We start from the raw sequence: 13,479 nt of genomic DNA, 5'->3' as shown, positions 1-13,479 counted from the left end.
GCATCTACTGCATTGATGAGTTCTAACTAAGATTTCATAAAGAATACATTTACTTTAAAAAGACTAACAATCTGAGCAACAGCATGCAAATGTGTAAATTAATAATGTAGCAAATAAGTAAATTATAGCCCCAGCGTTCAAAAAAATAGTGTAAAATTATTTTTTGATTTTTCAAGCATTTGCCCAGCTTTTTCTGAGTTAATATGTATGAAAAAGAAACTGAAGATCCTGGCAATAAATACAATTACTCTATGATACTCACTGAAAACAATCTGGTCAACCAGAGTATCTCAGGGGAAGGAGAACTGACCTTCAGTATGCTCGTTAGATCTTAGGCAGGACTCACTCATCTGCTTCACAGAAGTCATTCTAGGCCTGCTGCAATGAAGAGCAGTTCCTCTCCCCCATGGGGCACTCCTCTACTCACTCCCTGGATAGAGGATGACCATGGGCGCGTGCCACAACTCACTCTCCTCTTGGTGCTTCTTCCATTACAACTTTAGTTACTACATATAGACTAAGGACTTGTAATTTGTTAGCTCCACTACTTCTTAGAATTTCATTAAAATAAAATTCAAATGCCTGCATACTTCTACAGGGACATCTCAAAAATTTCTAAAACTTAAACTATCTGAAAAACAATCATTACTTGGCTCCATGATTTAAACTTTTCATCTGCAATTCTTTCTCAATAATCAACAATATCTTGGGATCTAAGAAAGCTTGCATCCCTTCCCCTCAATCTAATCTGAATACCTCCCATAATCATCCTGGAGTCCTGGTGTCCTTCCCTTGTCTACATTATCACTGCCTTCACTTTTGTGGCCTGTCTACTATGTACTTTGTTAACTGCTTTCTCTACCTCCCGTCTCCAAAGGCCCCATGTGCCAGACATCCATCTGAACATATCCACTTAGATAAATGTACCAAGGGCCTGTCATTCTTTATGGAAAAACTCACTGAAATTTGTAAAACACAGACTCCTTACCAACAGTACGGCAAGTAATGCTCAAAAACTTTAAATTAAAAAATACAAACTTATTTTACTCATTACAATGTCTATCTGGTAAAAAAAAAAATCAAGTGGTAAACAAATTTTCTTATCTGTTTTACTGATTAGTTTAACCTATTCCCTTTGCCCTCTTCCCACTTTGATGGTTACTACACTATTTTTTTGTTCTCTCATGCCAGCAATTTTAATATGCCTATATCTTATTCATTAATGATAGTATTAAATATCTGTTTCTATTGTTTCTTCTACATTATGTTTTACAGGGGTGGGAAAGCACATACTGAGGATAGATAGAACACAGTGCTTTAAGCGTACAAGTAAGCAGTTATAGAACTGTATACCAGTGTCTTGATGCCCATTTTTTATTTTCATTAGTTTACCAGTCTCTAGATTCCCCATCTATCTATCTATCTATCTATCTATCTATCTATCTATCTATCTATCTATCTATCTATCTATCTATCTATCTATCTACCTACCTACCTACCTACCTACCTACCTACCTACCTACCTACCTACCTACCTACCTACCTATCTAGTGCGTGTGTTTGTTTTTCAAGACAGGGTTTCTCTGCAGAACTTTGGAGCCTGTCCTGGAACTCACTCTGTAGACCAGGCTGGCCTCGAACTCAGAGATCTTCCTGCCCTGCCTCCCGAGTGCACCACCACTGCCCAGCCCCACTTAACTTTTATAAGTCCTTCTACGTTTTCATTCACATTTCAACTTGAGCCAGACATTTATTTTATGATTAATCAGGCTGACATTCACATTTTGTTCTAGTCATAACTGGCACTTCAGTATTTTTGCCTAGATGTTAACTTTAAGAGTTAAAACGTATTGTGTTGTTCACATTCTAGGTAGCTCTGGTCCAAAGCCAGTTACGGTGACTACCGCCCTACAGAATAAAGTATTTACTGTTTGACAAAGGTCTTGACCTCCCGGGGTCTGGTCCCAGGCAGTTGTCATCTCATGCTCTGATTCAGCAATACCGAATTATTGAAAATTTGCTGAATGGTATTTCTCACCTCAGGCTCTGCTCATGTTGTTATTTTTGCCTGAACCACCTTTCATTCCATTTTACTTTACTTATTAATCCTTACTCGTCTCTTACAGTCCAGCTCAGGTATCATTTCCTGTTTCTTCCAGGATGGATTAGGTGTCACATTTTGTTGTACATTTCTATTAGGGTAATTAGCACATTAAATCAGTTCATATTTCTTTTGAAGTCTAAACTACATGCCTTGAAGGGCTGTTTGGTTTACCACTGTCTTCCTACTACCTTAGCAGGGTGCCTTCACTGCATGGCAACAATTCAGTTACCTAAGAATATACAGAAGGTTAAACAGGGCTGAATGTATAGAATATGGTACACTTTATTGTTACTCCATTATCTATGACAGAAAAATACAGAAGTGCTATATTACTCAGAAAATAAACATAGATACAAAAAAAAGAAAATCCCACTAACGTGTATATAACACCTCATAATAAACATACCACCACACTCCTCTATGAGATTGGCTATGGTTTCCGCCTCATCTTCAGCCATTTTTAATATATTACTTAGTCCATCAAGCACTACTTGCACAACTTGTGCATCTTTTACAGTCAGCAAATTGCAGAAAGGTGGAATAACATTTTGTTGGATAAGGTAGGCCACCTAAAAAATAAGGATACCATGAAATGATAAAGTTCAGCTGTTTTTTTTAAACTAAAATAAAGTTGACTCCAAACTCTGAGTATGAAAACATGAACACATCTCTCCCATGTTAGCTAGATTACATTATTAATCAACTAACTTCTTCTTAATGCGGCAAGTTTATTTTCCTGAAAATTTGTGTGTGTGAGTGTGCGTGCACACATGTGCACAGGGGATGACTAAAGTGAAACAGGAAAAACTCAACTCCACATTATACAATATTCTTTACTATAAAGCTACTTTTACCCAAGATCCTTTGCCTCTTAAAACATTACTGAATCAGCCAAGAGGATGACTGATATTTTTTAAATACTATGATTACTCTAGTAACAGTATCTACTAGCCCTATGCTGTGCTATTTTAGCATTCTGAAGCAAGATAACAGGCTATTTTTCAAGGCAACAGAGAAAGACATCAGGTGAGTACTTATCGCCCTACTCTTCAATCCCTTGGGACAGGGTCCTCAGTAAACTTGGAGCTCAACATTTCTCACTGAAGGTGGAAGAGCCTCCTGCCTCCCCTGTCCGCAGTGCTGGAATTATGGGTGTAAGCAGCAATACCTGGCTTTTTACATGGGTACTGGGGAACTGAAATCAGGTCCTCACGCTGTGTAGCAAGTGTTCTTACCCACAAAGCTATCTCCCCAGTCTCATGTTTGCATTTAAATTGAGTTTTTTAAAAAATGCATATCAGCTGCCACTTGGCACTTTATTTATCTTCATTATTATTATTATTTTTTGGATGAGCTCTGAGACTGTCAGTGCCAGTGTTGCTCCCCATATGTGCACAATGCTAAGCTCTGCCACTTACTGTAATACCTTTGTCCCTTGTATTCTTCACCTTGCTTCCTAGTCCCGATTACGTGACTGAGTTTAATCTCTACTTTGTTTATTTGTTAGTGAACTTTTTTTTTGGAGTTATTCACTATTAAGGAGAATCTCTAATGTGATTTCTTTCTGTCATATTAATTTTAAAAGTCTGTTATCTCTCAATACTATTTTTAAAAAAGTTTCCTCATTGTAGGAGTCTTGATCTTATTCTAGATTAGAAAATTCTTGCGTGGAGTCTAGAAATTTGATTTGGTGGATAACACTTTGCCTGGTATTCATAAAGGTCTAGGCTCAATGCTTAGCACTGTAACCACTAAAAAACCGTGTCTTTCCTAAGAAAAATGAGTAAAGGAAGTTAAGAAGATACTGTTACGTATATATCGCAGAACAGTGTTTGAAGCTGTAATCATCTCAGTGGCAGAATACAGGCTAAGCAATGGGCTCCATCTTTGGCATGTGTGATGTGTATGAACACATGCACACATAGCTCACACACAGCCTAAAACCAAATCCAATCTACAAAATATAGTATTCTATAATTACCCATACTGTTATTTTTACTTTTGAGAAATAAAAGTTCAACTTACTTGGTCTTTTCTTCCACTAATTGTTAAGTTACTTATGGCCCAAGCAGCTTCTTTCTGTGTGCCAAAATCTCCCTTAAAAACAAAACAAAACAAAGTAAAAAAAAAAAGAATACATGGTAAATTTGAAAAGACATTTTCTAAACTGATTTTCAGCTGTTCATTTCCAAGTTTCTCTGGTATGTTTATACATGTGTAATTTTTATTTACTGATAAGTCTTGAACCACAATCAATCTATTCTGAAGAAATAATTATTTTCTATGAATTCTCTAGGTTGGGGGATATGACAATATCACTATTCAAAATTAGAGTAAATGAAAGTCTAATGCAATTTCATTAAACAAATACAAACTGAAAACATTTAAAAAGGCACATGTAGAATTCAGTAATCTCATCTTGGTGATTTTACCAGAAAAATAATTTAATAATGTACATTTCCCCACAGATGGCTATAGCACAGTAATAGACAAAAAACAGACTCAGTTAACATTCTCAGCAGATACATAATACAGTAAATTTTCAAAATCAAATAATAACCCAAGCCATTAAAAATCAAGACTACACTCCTGGAAACAATGTTATATTAAGAAAAAATATTCATAAATAAGAGCAATCTAAGTTAGAATGGAAATGAGACACAAGGAAATGTAAATATCTATGATGCAGCTAAGGGTACAAATGGGTACAATCTTCCAGAGGCAAAAGGGAATTACGCAGAAACATTTTCTTATTTATCCAATTATGCTAAATATAACCTGGGAAATACCAGGGTCTCCATACCTACCACAGGCTAGCCTCAAACTCCATACTGGACTGTGTCTGCCTTTAGAGTATCACAGTGATGCTTCCACAACTCACAAGCTATTCTTTAAAATGCCACTAATTTTAACAGTGAAATTCAGAAACAACATAAATGTCATCAATAATAGGTTGATTAAATATCAATCAATAGGCTAGGTGAATGGAATAAGAAACAAAATCTCTCATTCTGTTGCCTACAAAGAGCTTAGCTCTAAAGATAGGTACCACCCTAAAAATAAAGGGTGGAAAAAGTATCCCAAACACAGGGCGTTAGGAAGCAAATAGGTGCTGCCATTCTAATATCTGCCAAAATAGATCTCAGATTGAAACTAATCAGAAGGGACAAAGAGGGCACTTTCACTGCAATCAAGGGAACAACTAACCAACATGACATTACTTTCCAAAACATACATGTACCACAGAAAGCACACTATCGGAATTAAAGAAGCAGATTAACATCAACCCAATAACACTATTAAGTATTTTCTAGTACTGTAGGTTTCTCCCACTTTCTCCAATAGGTATGACAGCTGGACAAATAAAAACAACAGAGGACTTCAGAACGAAGTGTCTCTACACATTATCTGCAGACTGTCCCTCAAACACCATGGGACATACATTTCACTCAGCAGCCCACAGAAGCTCCCCTAAAATAGACTGTACCCACAGACACAAAGCAAATCTGAGCATTATGAAATAAAACAGAATCTAAAGCAAATAAATCTCTATTAAGTGCATAAATGCATGGGGATTAAACAATTCATCACTGAATGATTGCAGAAGTTCAATTCCCAGCAACCACATGGTGGCTTACAACCATCTGTAATGAGATCTGGTGCTCTCTTCCGGCCTGCAGGCATATATGTGGGCAGAATACTGTATGCCATAATAAATCTTAAAAACAAAATTAAATAAATCCAGAACCAGCCAGAAATATAGTGGCATATGTCTTCAGTTCTGGCACTCAGGAGGCAGAGGCAGGCAGATCTACATCAGTGAGTTCCAGGATAAATAGAGCTACATAGTGAAACCCTGTCTCAAAAAGACCAAAACAAACAAACAAAAATACTCAGAACATTCTTCACATAAATATGAAAGAAAATCCTAAAATTCATATGGATCCAAATAGATCCCAGACAGCCAAAGCAAACAAACCAGAGCAAAAAGAACAATATTTGATAGATTGCTATTCCAGACTTCAAGCTATATTACAGAGCTATAGGAAAAAAAATAATATGGTGCCAGCACAAAAACAGACATGTAAATCAATGGAATCAAAGAGAAGACCCACACAAGAGCACACATAGTTATAGGCATCTGACACTGACAAAGATGCTAAAAACACTGGAGAAAAGATAGCATCTTCAACAGCGGTGCTAGAAAACTTGGTGTCTACATGCAGCAGAATGTAACAGACCCATTATCTACCACCCTGCACAAAAACTAACTCCAAGTAGATCAAAGACTTCAATTTGCAACCTAAAATGCTAAAACTGCTACAAGAAAATATAGACAGTACCCTACAAAGTTTACTTGTAGAAAAGGAATTTAAGAATAGGATTCCATTTGCTCAGGAATTCAAGCCAACAACTGACAAATGGGACCTAACAAAATTAAAAAGCTTCTATATAGCAGAGGAAACAAGAAACCCACTTTTGCCAGCAATATATCTGACAGAGGATTAGTATCCAGAATAAACAAAGAACTAAAACAAAAACCTCAAACAAAAAACTAGCAAACAAACAAAAAACAACTAAATCTAGGGGAAAAATATCCCAATTAAGAACAGGTAGGGATCTGAACAGAGTTCACAGTAGGAAAAATGAAGATGGCTAAGAAATACCTCAAAATACATTCACTATTTTGAACGATTAGGGAAATGTAAGTTAAAGTAACTTGAAGATTTCATTTCAGGCCAGGAGATGATGGCATAGGCCTTTAATCCCAGCACTTGGGAGGCAGAGGCAGGTGGATCTCAATGAGTTCGAGGCTAGCTTGGTCTACAAAGCGAGTTCCAAGACAGCCAGAACTGTTACACAGAGAAACCCTGTCTCAAAAAACCAAAAAAGATTTTATCTCATCCCAGTTAGAATGGTTAAAAACAACAAAACTGGGGAAGACGCAGGGAAAAAGGAGCCCTCATTCACCGACAGAAATGCAAACTGGGGCAGTCACTCTGGAAACACTACAGACAACCCTCAAAAAGCTAAAGATAAACCCAGCATAATGCTCAGCTATACTTGTCGTCATAAGCCCCAAAGACTTGACATCCTCCACAGATACCTGGTCACCTGTTCACTGATGCCCTATTCACAATAAATGGAAACAACCTAAATGTACTTCACCAGATGAAAGGATAATGACATACACTATGGAATTCTATACAGCTGTAAAGAAAAATGAATTCATAAACTTTGCAGATAAGTGGATAAAACTAGAAAATATTATGTCGAATGAGGTAACCCAGACCCAGAAAGACAAAAGCCATATGTTCTCTCTCATCTGCAGTTCCTACTTCCAAATCTTCAGATTGAGTATACAACATGGAGTGATTATAAAGGCGCTGGGACAGGGGTGAGAGGAGAGTGACAGGGGAATGGGAGAACTGGGGACTAAAGACTTCAAGGGCAAACAGCACCAAGGCAGTTTAATAAAGCCTCAAGGAAATCGTATTATTTTAGATTTATTTAAAATTATATAATACATATATACAGCTATGTATTTAGACTTATCTAAATATACACATACATATAGAGCTTATTTACAGGTATAGCACGTGGGCCAGCAATGCTCACAGAAAGAGCCATAGACTATCTAGCAAAACCCCCAGTACCTGGCATGAGAAACCTCTGTCTGAGTTGTTGGTCAGAGGGGTTCAAGAGATTCCTAAACAATACAGGCTATTGCTGTTACCCTTGGTTGTCACTCAATGGCTGAAGGAAAGTCACTATTTCTGATGACATCTTACACTTAGAATACAAGACTAGGAAGTTTTAAGCTGGATCTAACCTGAATGCTTCCTTTCCCACGGTTTCCATAGTACTAGAAAGTATAAAAACTTCCAAGAGAAGGAAGCAATCAATAGTCCTAACCAGCTATGTGATGCCTATGAACCATAACTAGCACGATAAGAGCTCCCTAAATGTGCAATAATGGTACTTATATGTTGGCAGTAACCAGCAGCTATCTAATTATACTTAGGGCTGCTAACAGGAGTAAATCATCCCTGAAACTAGAAACCTAGCCGGGTGGCACATACCTTTACTCCCAGCACTCAGGAGGCAGAGGCAGGTGGATCTCTGTGAGTTCGAGACCAGCCTGGTCTACAGAGTGAGTTCCAGGACAGGTAGGGCTGTTACACAGAGAAACCCTGTCTCAAGAAGAAGAGAAGGGGAGGGGAGGAGAGATGAGGGGAGGGAAGTGGAGAGAAAGGGAACCTAGCCAACTACCCAGGACTAGTGAGGCCATGAATCTTAGCAGAGAACTTACTACTGCCACTTTACTAGATCAGCACAATTCTAATTATATTCTAAATCCTATTTTTATACCCACAGGTGTAAAAATCCCTAATCAATGAAGCCTCTCTTCACAGCAAACAGAGAGCATCACAGAAAACCACAAGTGGTCATAACACAGAGATCAACAGATCATGGGTGTTTAGCTTCAATAGATACATCAACAACACAACCCCTGCACTTAAGATTCAAGGAACGTCACGGAAGTTAGGGTTAGAAAGACTATAAAAGCCAGAGAACCAGAAAGATGGCTGTGAGAATATGTCTCCTAGAGATGACAGAAAAGCTGTACCCATGAAACCTCAACACTATGGCAGCCTGAAGACATCCTAAATAATACCTATATCAAGTTATATTAATGTCAAAGGTAGACAGTTCATGGGGTCTCACCCCTAGACAAAGAACTGCAGGTACTTAATGACTGCTGAGAGGCAGGAAATAAACCTATCGCAGGGATGATCCTCCTAATTAATTTTCAAATATAAAATGGTCAGCTCTTAAATGTATATACACAAGCAACAAAAATGGATTCCACATTCTGAATTTATATATATTTATGCATTTATAATGTAACAATAATAAAAAGATCATCAATTTGTGATAGTGGTCAGGAGGCACAGGAGAAATTGGAGAGGACATGGAAGGCTGGAAGGGAAGAAAGAGGAAAGATGATGTAATTATATTTTAATTAAAAAAATAAAAGAGAAAAGCTGAAGAAATGTGGCAATACACGCAGAATGGGAGAATTGGAAAGTCATCATTTTGTCACTCTTTAAATAAGGAATCAAAACAATAATCAATAACTATCTGAAAACAAATCAGTCTTTTCTCCCAATCTCAGTGAGTGTAAGGAATGATATGGTACACAATAGCACACTCACCGGCCTCTGGATTTTGGGCAAGGATTTGCTCATGCAATCGTTTCACCTGCCAAGTGGAGATAACCCTTGTGTTGGACAATCTGTGGGGAGGAGGTTCTTCCTTTCCTTTCTCCACTTGGGTCCCAGGAATAAACCTCAGGACATCAGGTTCACTGACAGTTACCTTTACCTACTGAGCAATCTTGCTGGTTCAGCTTGTCATATTAAAAGAGGTAATATTTGCAAAATGCTTAGAACAATAATGACAGAACTGATTACTGGTAATGATACCATTTGTTTTAAGTTAATTCCAAAGCAATGGCTATCTTGGGCAAGAAATGACAAGGGTCAGGGATTTTCAAAGAGAAACATTTGTTCTACACATTATTCAAAAGTTTTAGAATCAGTTGTATTTTATAGTAGTATTACACCACTGTGTAGTGTCCTGTTAAATGGGGAAGTATTTATTATGATATCGCCTTATTCAGGTACACACGATTTTCTTACCTTATCCAAAAGGTGTATTATCATTGGTACAAGATTGGCATCAATTACTGCCTGAACCTGCTGCTGATTTCCTGCAGTGATGTTAGACAGGAACCACACTGCTTCCTGTGGAACAAGATGCTTTTAATATTTCTCACTAAAAGAATAAAACCTGTGTCTGAACTATGAAAAAGTATTCACTGGCTAGTGTCTCTATTTTATTACTGAATGAGTTCTACAATAAAAATCTTATAATTTCAATTTTACTATTCCCTTTCTGTATTAAAAAAGAATCTTTAGTTGATTAAAAGCTGCTTGCTCACCCCACCCCCTTAAGAAAAGGTCTCATTGTGTAGTCCTGGCTGACTTGGAACTCTACAGACCCACTTGCCACTCCCCAAGCACTGAAATGAAAGGTGTGTGCTACAATGCCTAGTCCTCCACACTTAATTTTCTGGATAACAATATAGTTTATACATTAAATAATTCTTTCTACATTTCTTTGGATAAATCACTACTGGTTTCTAATTCAAGCCACAATGAGCTAACTCTTCTAAAGAATTTTAACAGGTAATGCTATTTGTATGATACAAAAGAAGCTTGGCTGAATACATACCAAGGAGGATGTCATAAACTATAAATCCTAAAACTATTGCAAATGAGATTCAACATACTTTTCTCAAATAATGTGCTTTATTTGACTCTCTCTAGTCTACCTCAACAGTCCTATCCCAGTAGATAAATCTCAATTAGTCATGACAATGAAGACCATCAAAAATGCAAGTTAGTTCTTTTAGTGTCCTCATTTATAATAACCATTCATTGTACCAGCTCTCTCAAGAGCTAAATGTGGAACCAGTTGTTGGTTGGCTTGATTGGTCTATTTTAATGACCTTTGAATGCTGCCCTCAAAAACCACAAAGATGCTAGGCTATTGCTAGGATGATACTGATCACAAGTGTTTCAATTTCAAAGATAATAAATGTATTGCTAAAATCCAAGTTAGCAATAAACAACAACAAAATATTTGACATCCTATGGAGGATATTATTAGGACTTACCAAACTTAAATTCACCAATTTATTAATTAGTATTGTAAGTACTAGCATAATTAGACTCTTTTGGATCAGATCACAGGATATTTAATGATCCCGTTAGAGATTTTAGGGTGCTGGGCTACTTAGGTGAGCTGTTTTTGGGTTATAATCATCGGCAGTATTGTAATCAACAACCCACGTTATTTCTACAATAGCCTCAGATGCACTCCAATATCAGCATCACCGTTCAGTGCCCCCTTTCATAGCCACCACACACACACACACACGCATGCACACACTCACACTATTAAGTATAAATGAAACATTACACTAGAACTACTATATGTATTAGTAATTTCCATTCACGACAACATTCAACACCCAAGTATCTCTATTTCATCATTTCCAAGAGAGCCAAAAATGTATAAATCAGTGGTAGAGCATGTACTTAGCATGTCAAAGGCTCTGAGTTTGAATCTAGAACCCCATGAGCATCCTATAAAGAGTGAAATAAATATTTTCTCTTGAAACCTTTAACAGTAAATAGTAAGTCAATGCTATACAGACATTCCTTAGAACCTAATTCCACAAACAAAAACTACAATTTTATTCAAACTTTTTAAAAGACTTACTTTATTAATTTTCTCTTTGGGATGAGTGAGAAGTGCTGGGAAGTGTGAAAGAGCATCACAGTTTAAAACTACTTGAGTTTGCTCATCAGTCCCAGTAACAATGTTGCCCACAGCTCGAAGTGCAGCAGTCTGAAATGAAATGTTCAATGCTAAGTACTCTTATCAAACAAGATCAGACAACTTGAGACACATTCATGCCCTCATGCAAATCTTTCACTGAGAGTACCCTATCCCCTCTGAGCACCTCTCTGTCAGGCACTGATGTAAGAACAACAGAGGATGAACTATATAAATTCTAGGCCTTATGTAGCTTAAGCTATTTCAAGAGAACTGATAACACTAAAAGGGCAATTTTAGATAGTAATTACTACCATAAAGAAAATAAGTAATTTTCATTTTCTCTTAATTTTTCTCCCTATAAGATAAATGATTCAGCTGTTTAAACATGCAAATGTATTCTTTCAAGAACAGGCGATTTAGTACTTATTAGAGTGTTCCATGCTGCACAATCAATCTCAACCTCAAATCACAACATTTTTATTATCTCACAAAGAACATATACATCCATTAACTGTCATCAACACTGCTTTCAATCCTAGGTCCCTGGCAACCACCACACCCCTGTGTCTATAAATCTGTGTATTCTGTACATTTCATATAAGCAGGAACAAGTTCATGTCAATCTGCTATGTGGTTAGGAACAGCTTACTTCCGTTTGGGGGTTATTATGAATAATACTACACAAACATTACATAAGTTTCTGTGCGAGAAATGCATATCCATAATCTTGGATATGCAGAACAGTAGAAATATGAGATCACAATGTACTCCACATTTCACTTCTAAGGAGACTATACTCTAGTTGCCACAAGCAGTGTAATCTCCCTTTTTCTGCATTGTTACCATTTTAACTGTAGTCATTCTGAATGTGAATGATTTTCCAATTCAAATCATATTTTTTTTAATGATTAATGTCATGAACTTTTTTTTCCTTCAGGTGCTCATTGACCATTTTATGTCTTCCTTGGAAAACTCCAAGTCTTCTGCACCCCCTCCCTTTAAAACGTGTGTGAGTGTTTTGCTTGCATGTAGGTCTGTGTACCACACGTGTGCCTGGTATCTGAGGAGGCCAGAGAAAGGTGTAAGATCCTCTGGAACTGGAGCTATAAACGATTGTAAGCTGGTTACACTATCTTATTTTCAAGAATTATGATATAAAAGGAGAAAAACTTTAAGAAAATGTCTGTTAGTTGTCTGACAAAGTACAAAACATTAACTTTCTCTATGAACTGGCTAAAAGGAAAATCTAAGCCCTATACTCTCGAGCCACAATTCTAAGGTCAATATTAAAACTAAGTAAATCCTCTGCTTGAATTTTTTGGGGGTGTATGTGAGTACAGGGTCTCATGCAGCTAAGTTAGTTGTGTGCTCTTCCTACCTCCACCTGGAAAGTGCTAGGATCACAGGACTGTGCCCAACATCAAGTAAAAATAAAATAAAACCAACAAACTTATTTAATGTAAATTTGGGATTGGGGTGATGGCTCAGTAGGTGAGAGCTCTTGCTAAATCAACCCCCCAGAAACTTTGTTAAAGAGCCAGTTGAGTTCATGTGTCCATCTATAACCCTAGCATAGTAGGATGGAGACAAGACACCTACCCACTGTCTTCCTCTGGTCTCTGGGTGCATATCTGCTGCATATACATGTGTGTACACCCCCCCATACACACAGATGCAAATTTAATAGACATGTAACAAAGATATTTACAATAAACACACATTTAAAAAAATTACTGTTGGTCAAATCTTTCTGAATTAGCAATTTCATTTTTTTAAAAAGCATTTTAATTTTATAAAGAAACCCTTTTTATTTTATTTTATGCATGCATGTACATAAGCTTGAAAGATCAATATTAGCTGTTTTTTTTCTGTTGCTTGCCACTTTTTTTTCTTTTTTTAGCCAAAGTCTCTCACTAAACCTGGAGATCACGGGGCTACAGGGATCTTCCCCACCTCCTTGG

General features: G+C 37.0%; 1 protein-coding gene and 1 non-coding gene across 3 annotated transcripts in view; both read right to left on the bottom strand.

Moving 5' to 3' along the window:
• Kpna4 (karyopherin subunit alpha 4) overlaps nucleotides 1-13,479 on the bottom strand; it is a 63,145-nt gene that overhangs the window by 5,167 nt on the left and 44,499 nt on the right. For both annotated transcript variants that reach the window (XM_087899456.1, XM_087899455.1), the window contains 4 exons: nucleotides 11,459-11,587; nucleotides 9,811-9,915; nucleotides 4,130-4,201; nucleotides 2,511-2,673 (listed from right to left, as the gene is read on the bottom strand). In XM_087899456.1, coding sequence (XP_087755582.1) covers nucleotides 2,511-2,673; nucleotides 4,130-4,201; nucleotides 9,811-9,915; nucleotides 11,459-11,587 — 469 coding nt within the window. The remainder of the gene's footprint in view (nucleotides 1-2,510; nucleotides 2,674-4,129; nucleotides 4,202-9,810; nucleotides 9,916-11,458; nucleotides 11,588-13,479) is intronic.
• Nucleotides 10,911-11,234, bottom strand: LOC125394250 (small Cajal body-specific RNA 7). The gene has a single exon (XR_007230154.3).

This window comes from Myodes glareolus, chromosome 20 (genome assembly GCF_982192425.1).
Source record: "Myodes glareolus chromosome 20, mMyoGla1.1, whole genome shotgun sequence".
In the NCBI taxonomy this organism is placed as follows: Eukaryota; Metazoa; Chordata; class Mammalia; order Rodentia; family Cricetidae; genus Myodes; species Myodes glareolus.
Note: the sequence above shows the minus strand (reverse complement) of the source record. Positions and strands in the feature narration are given on the sequence as shown.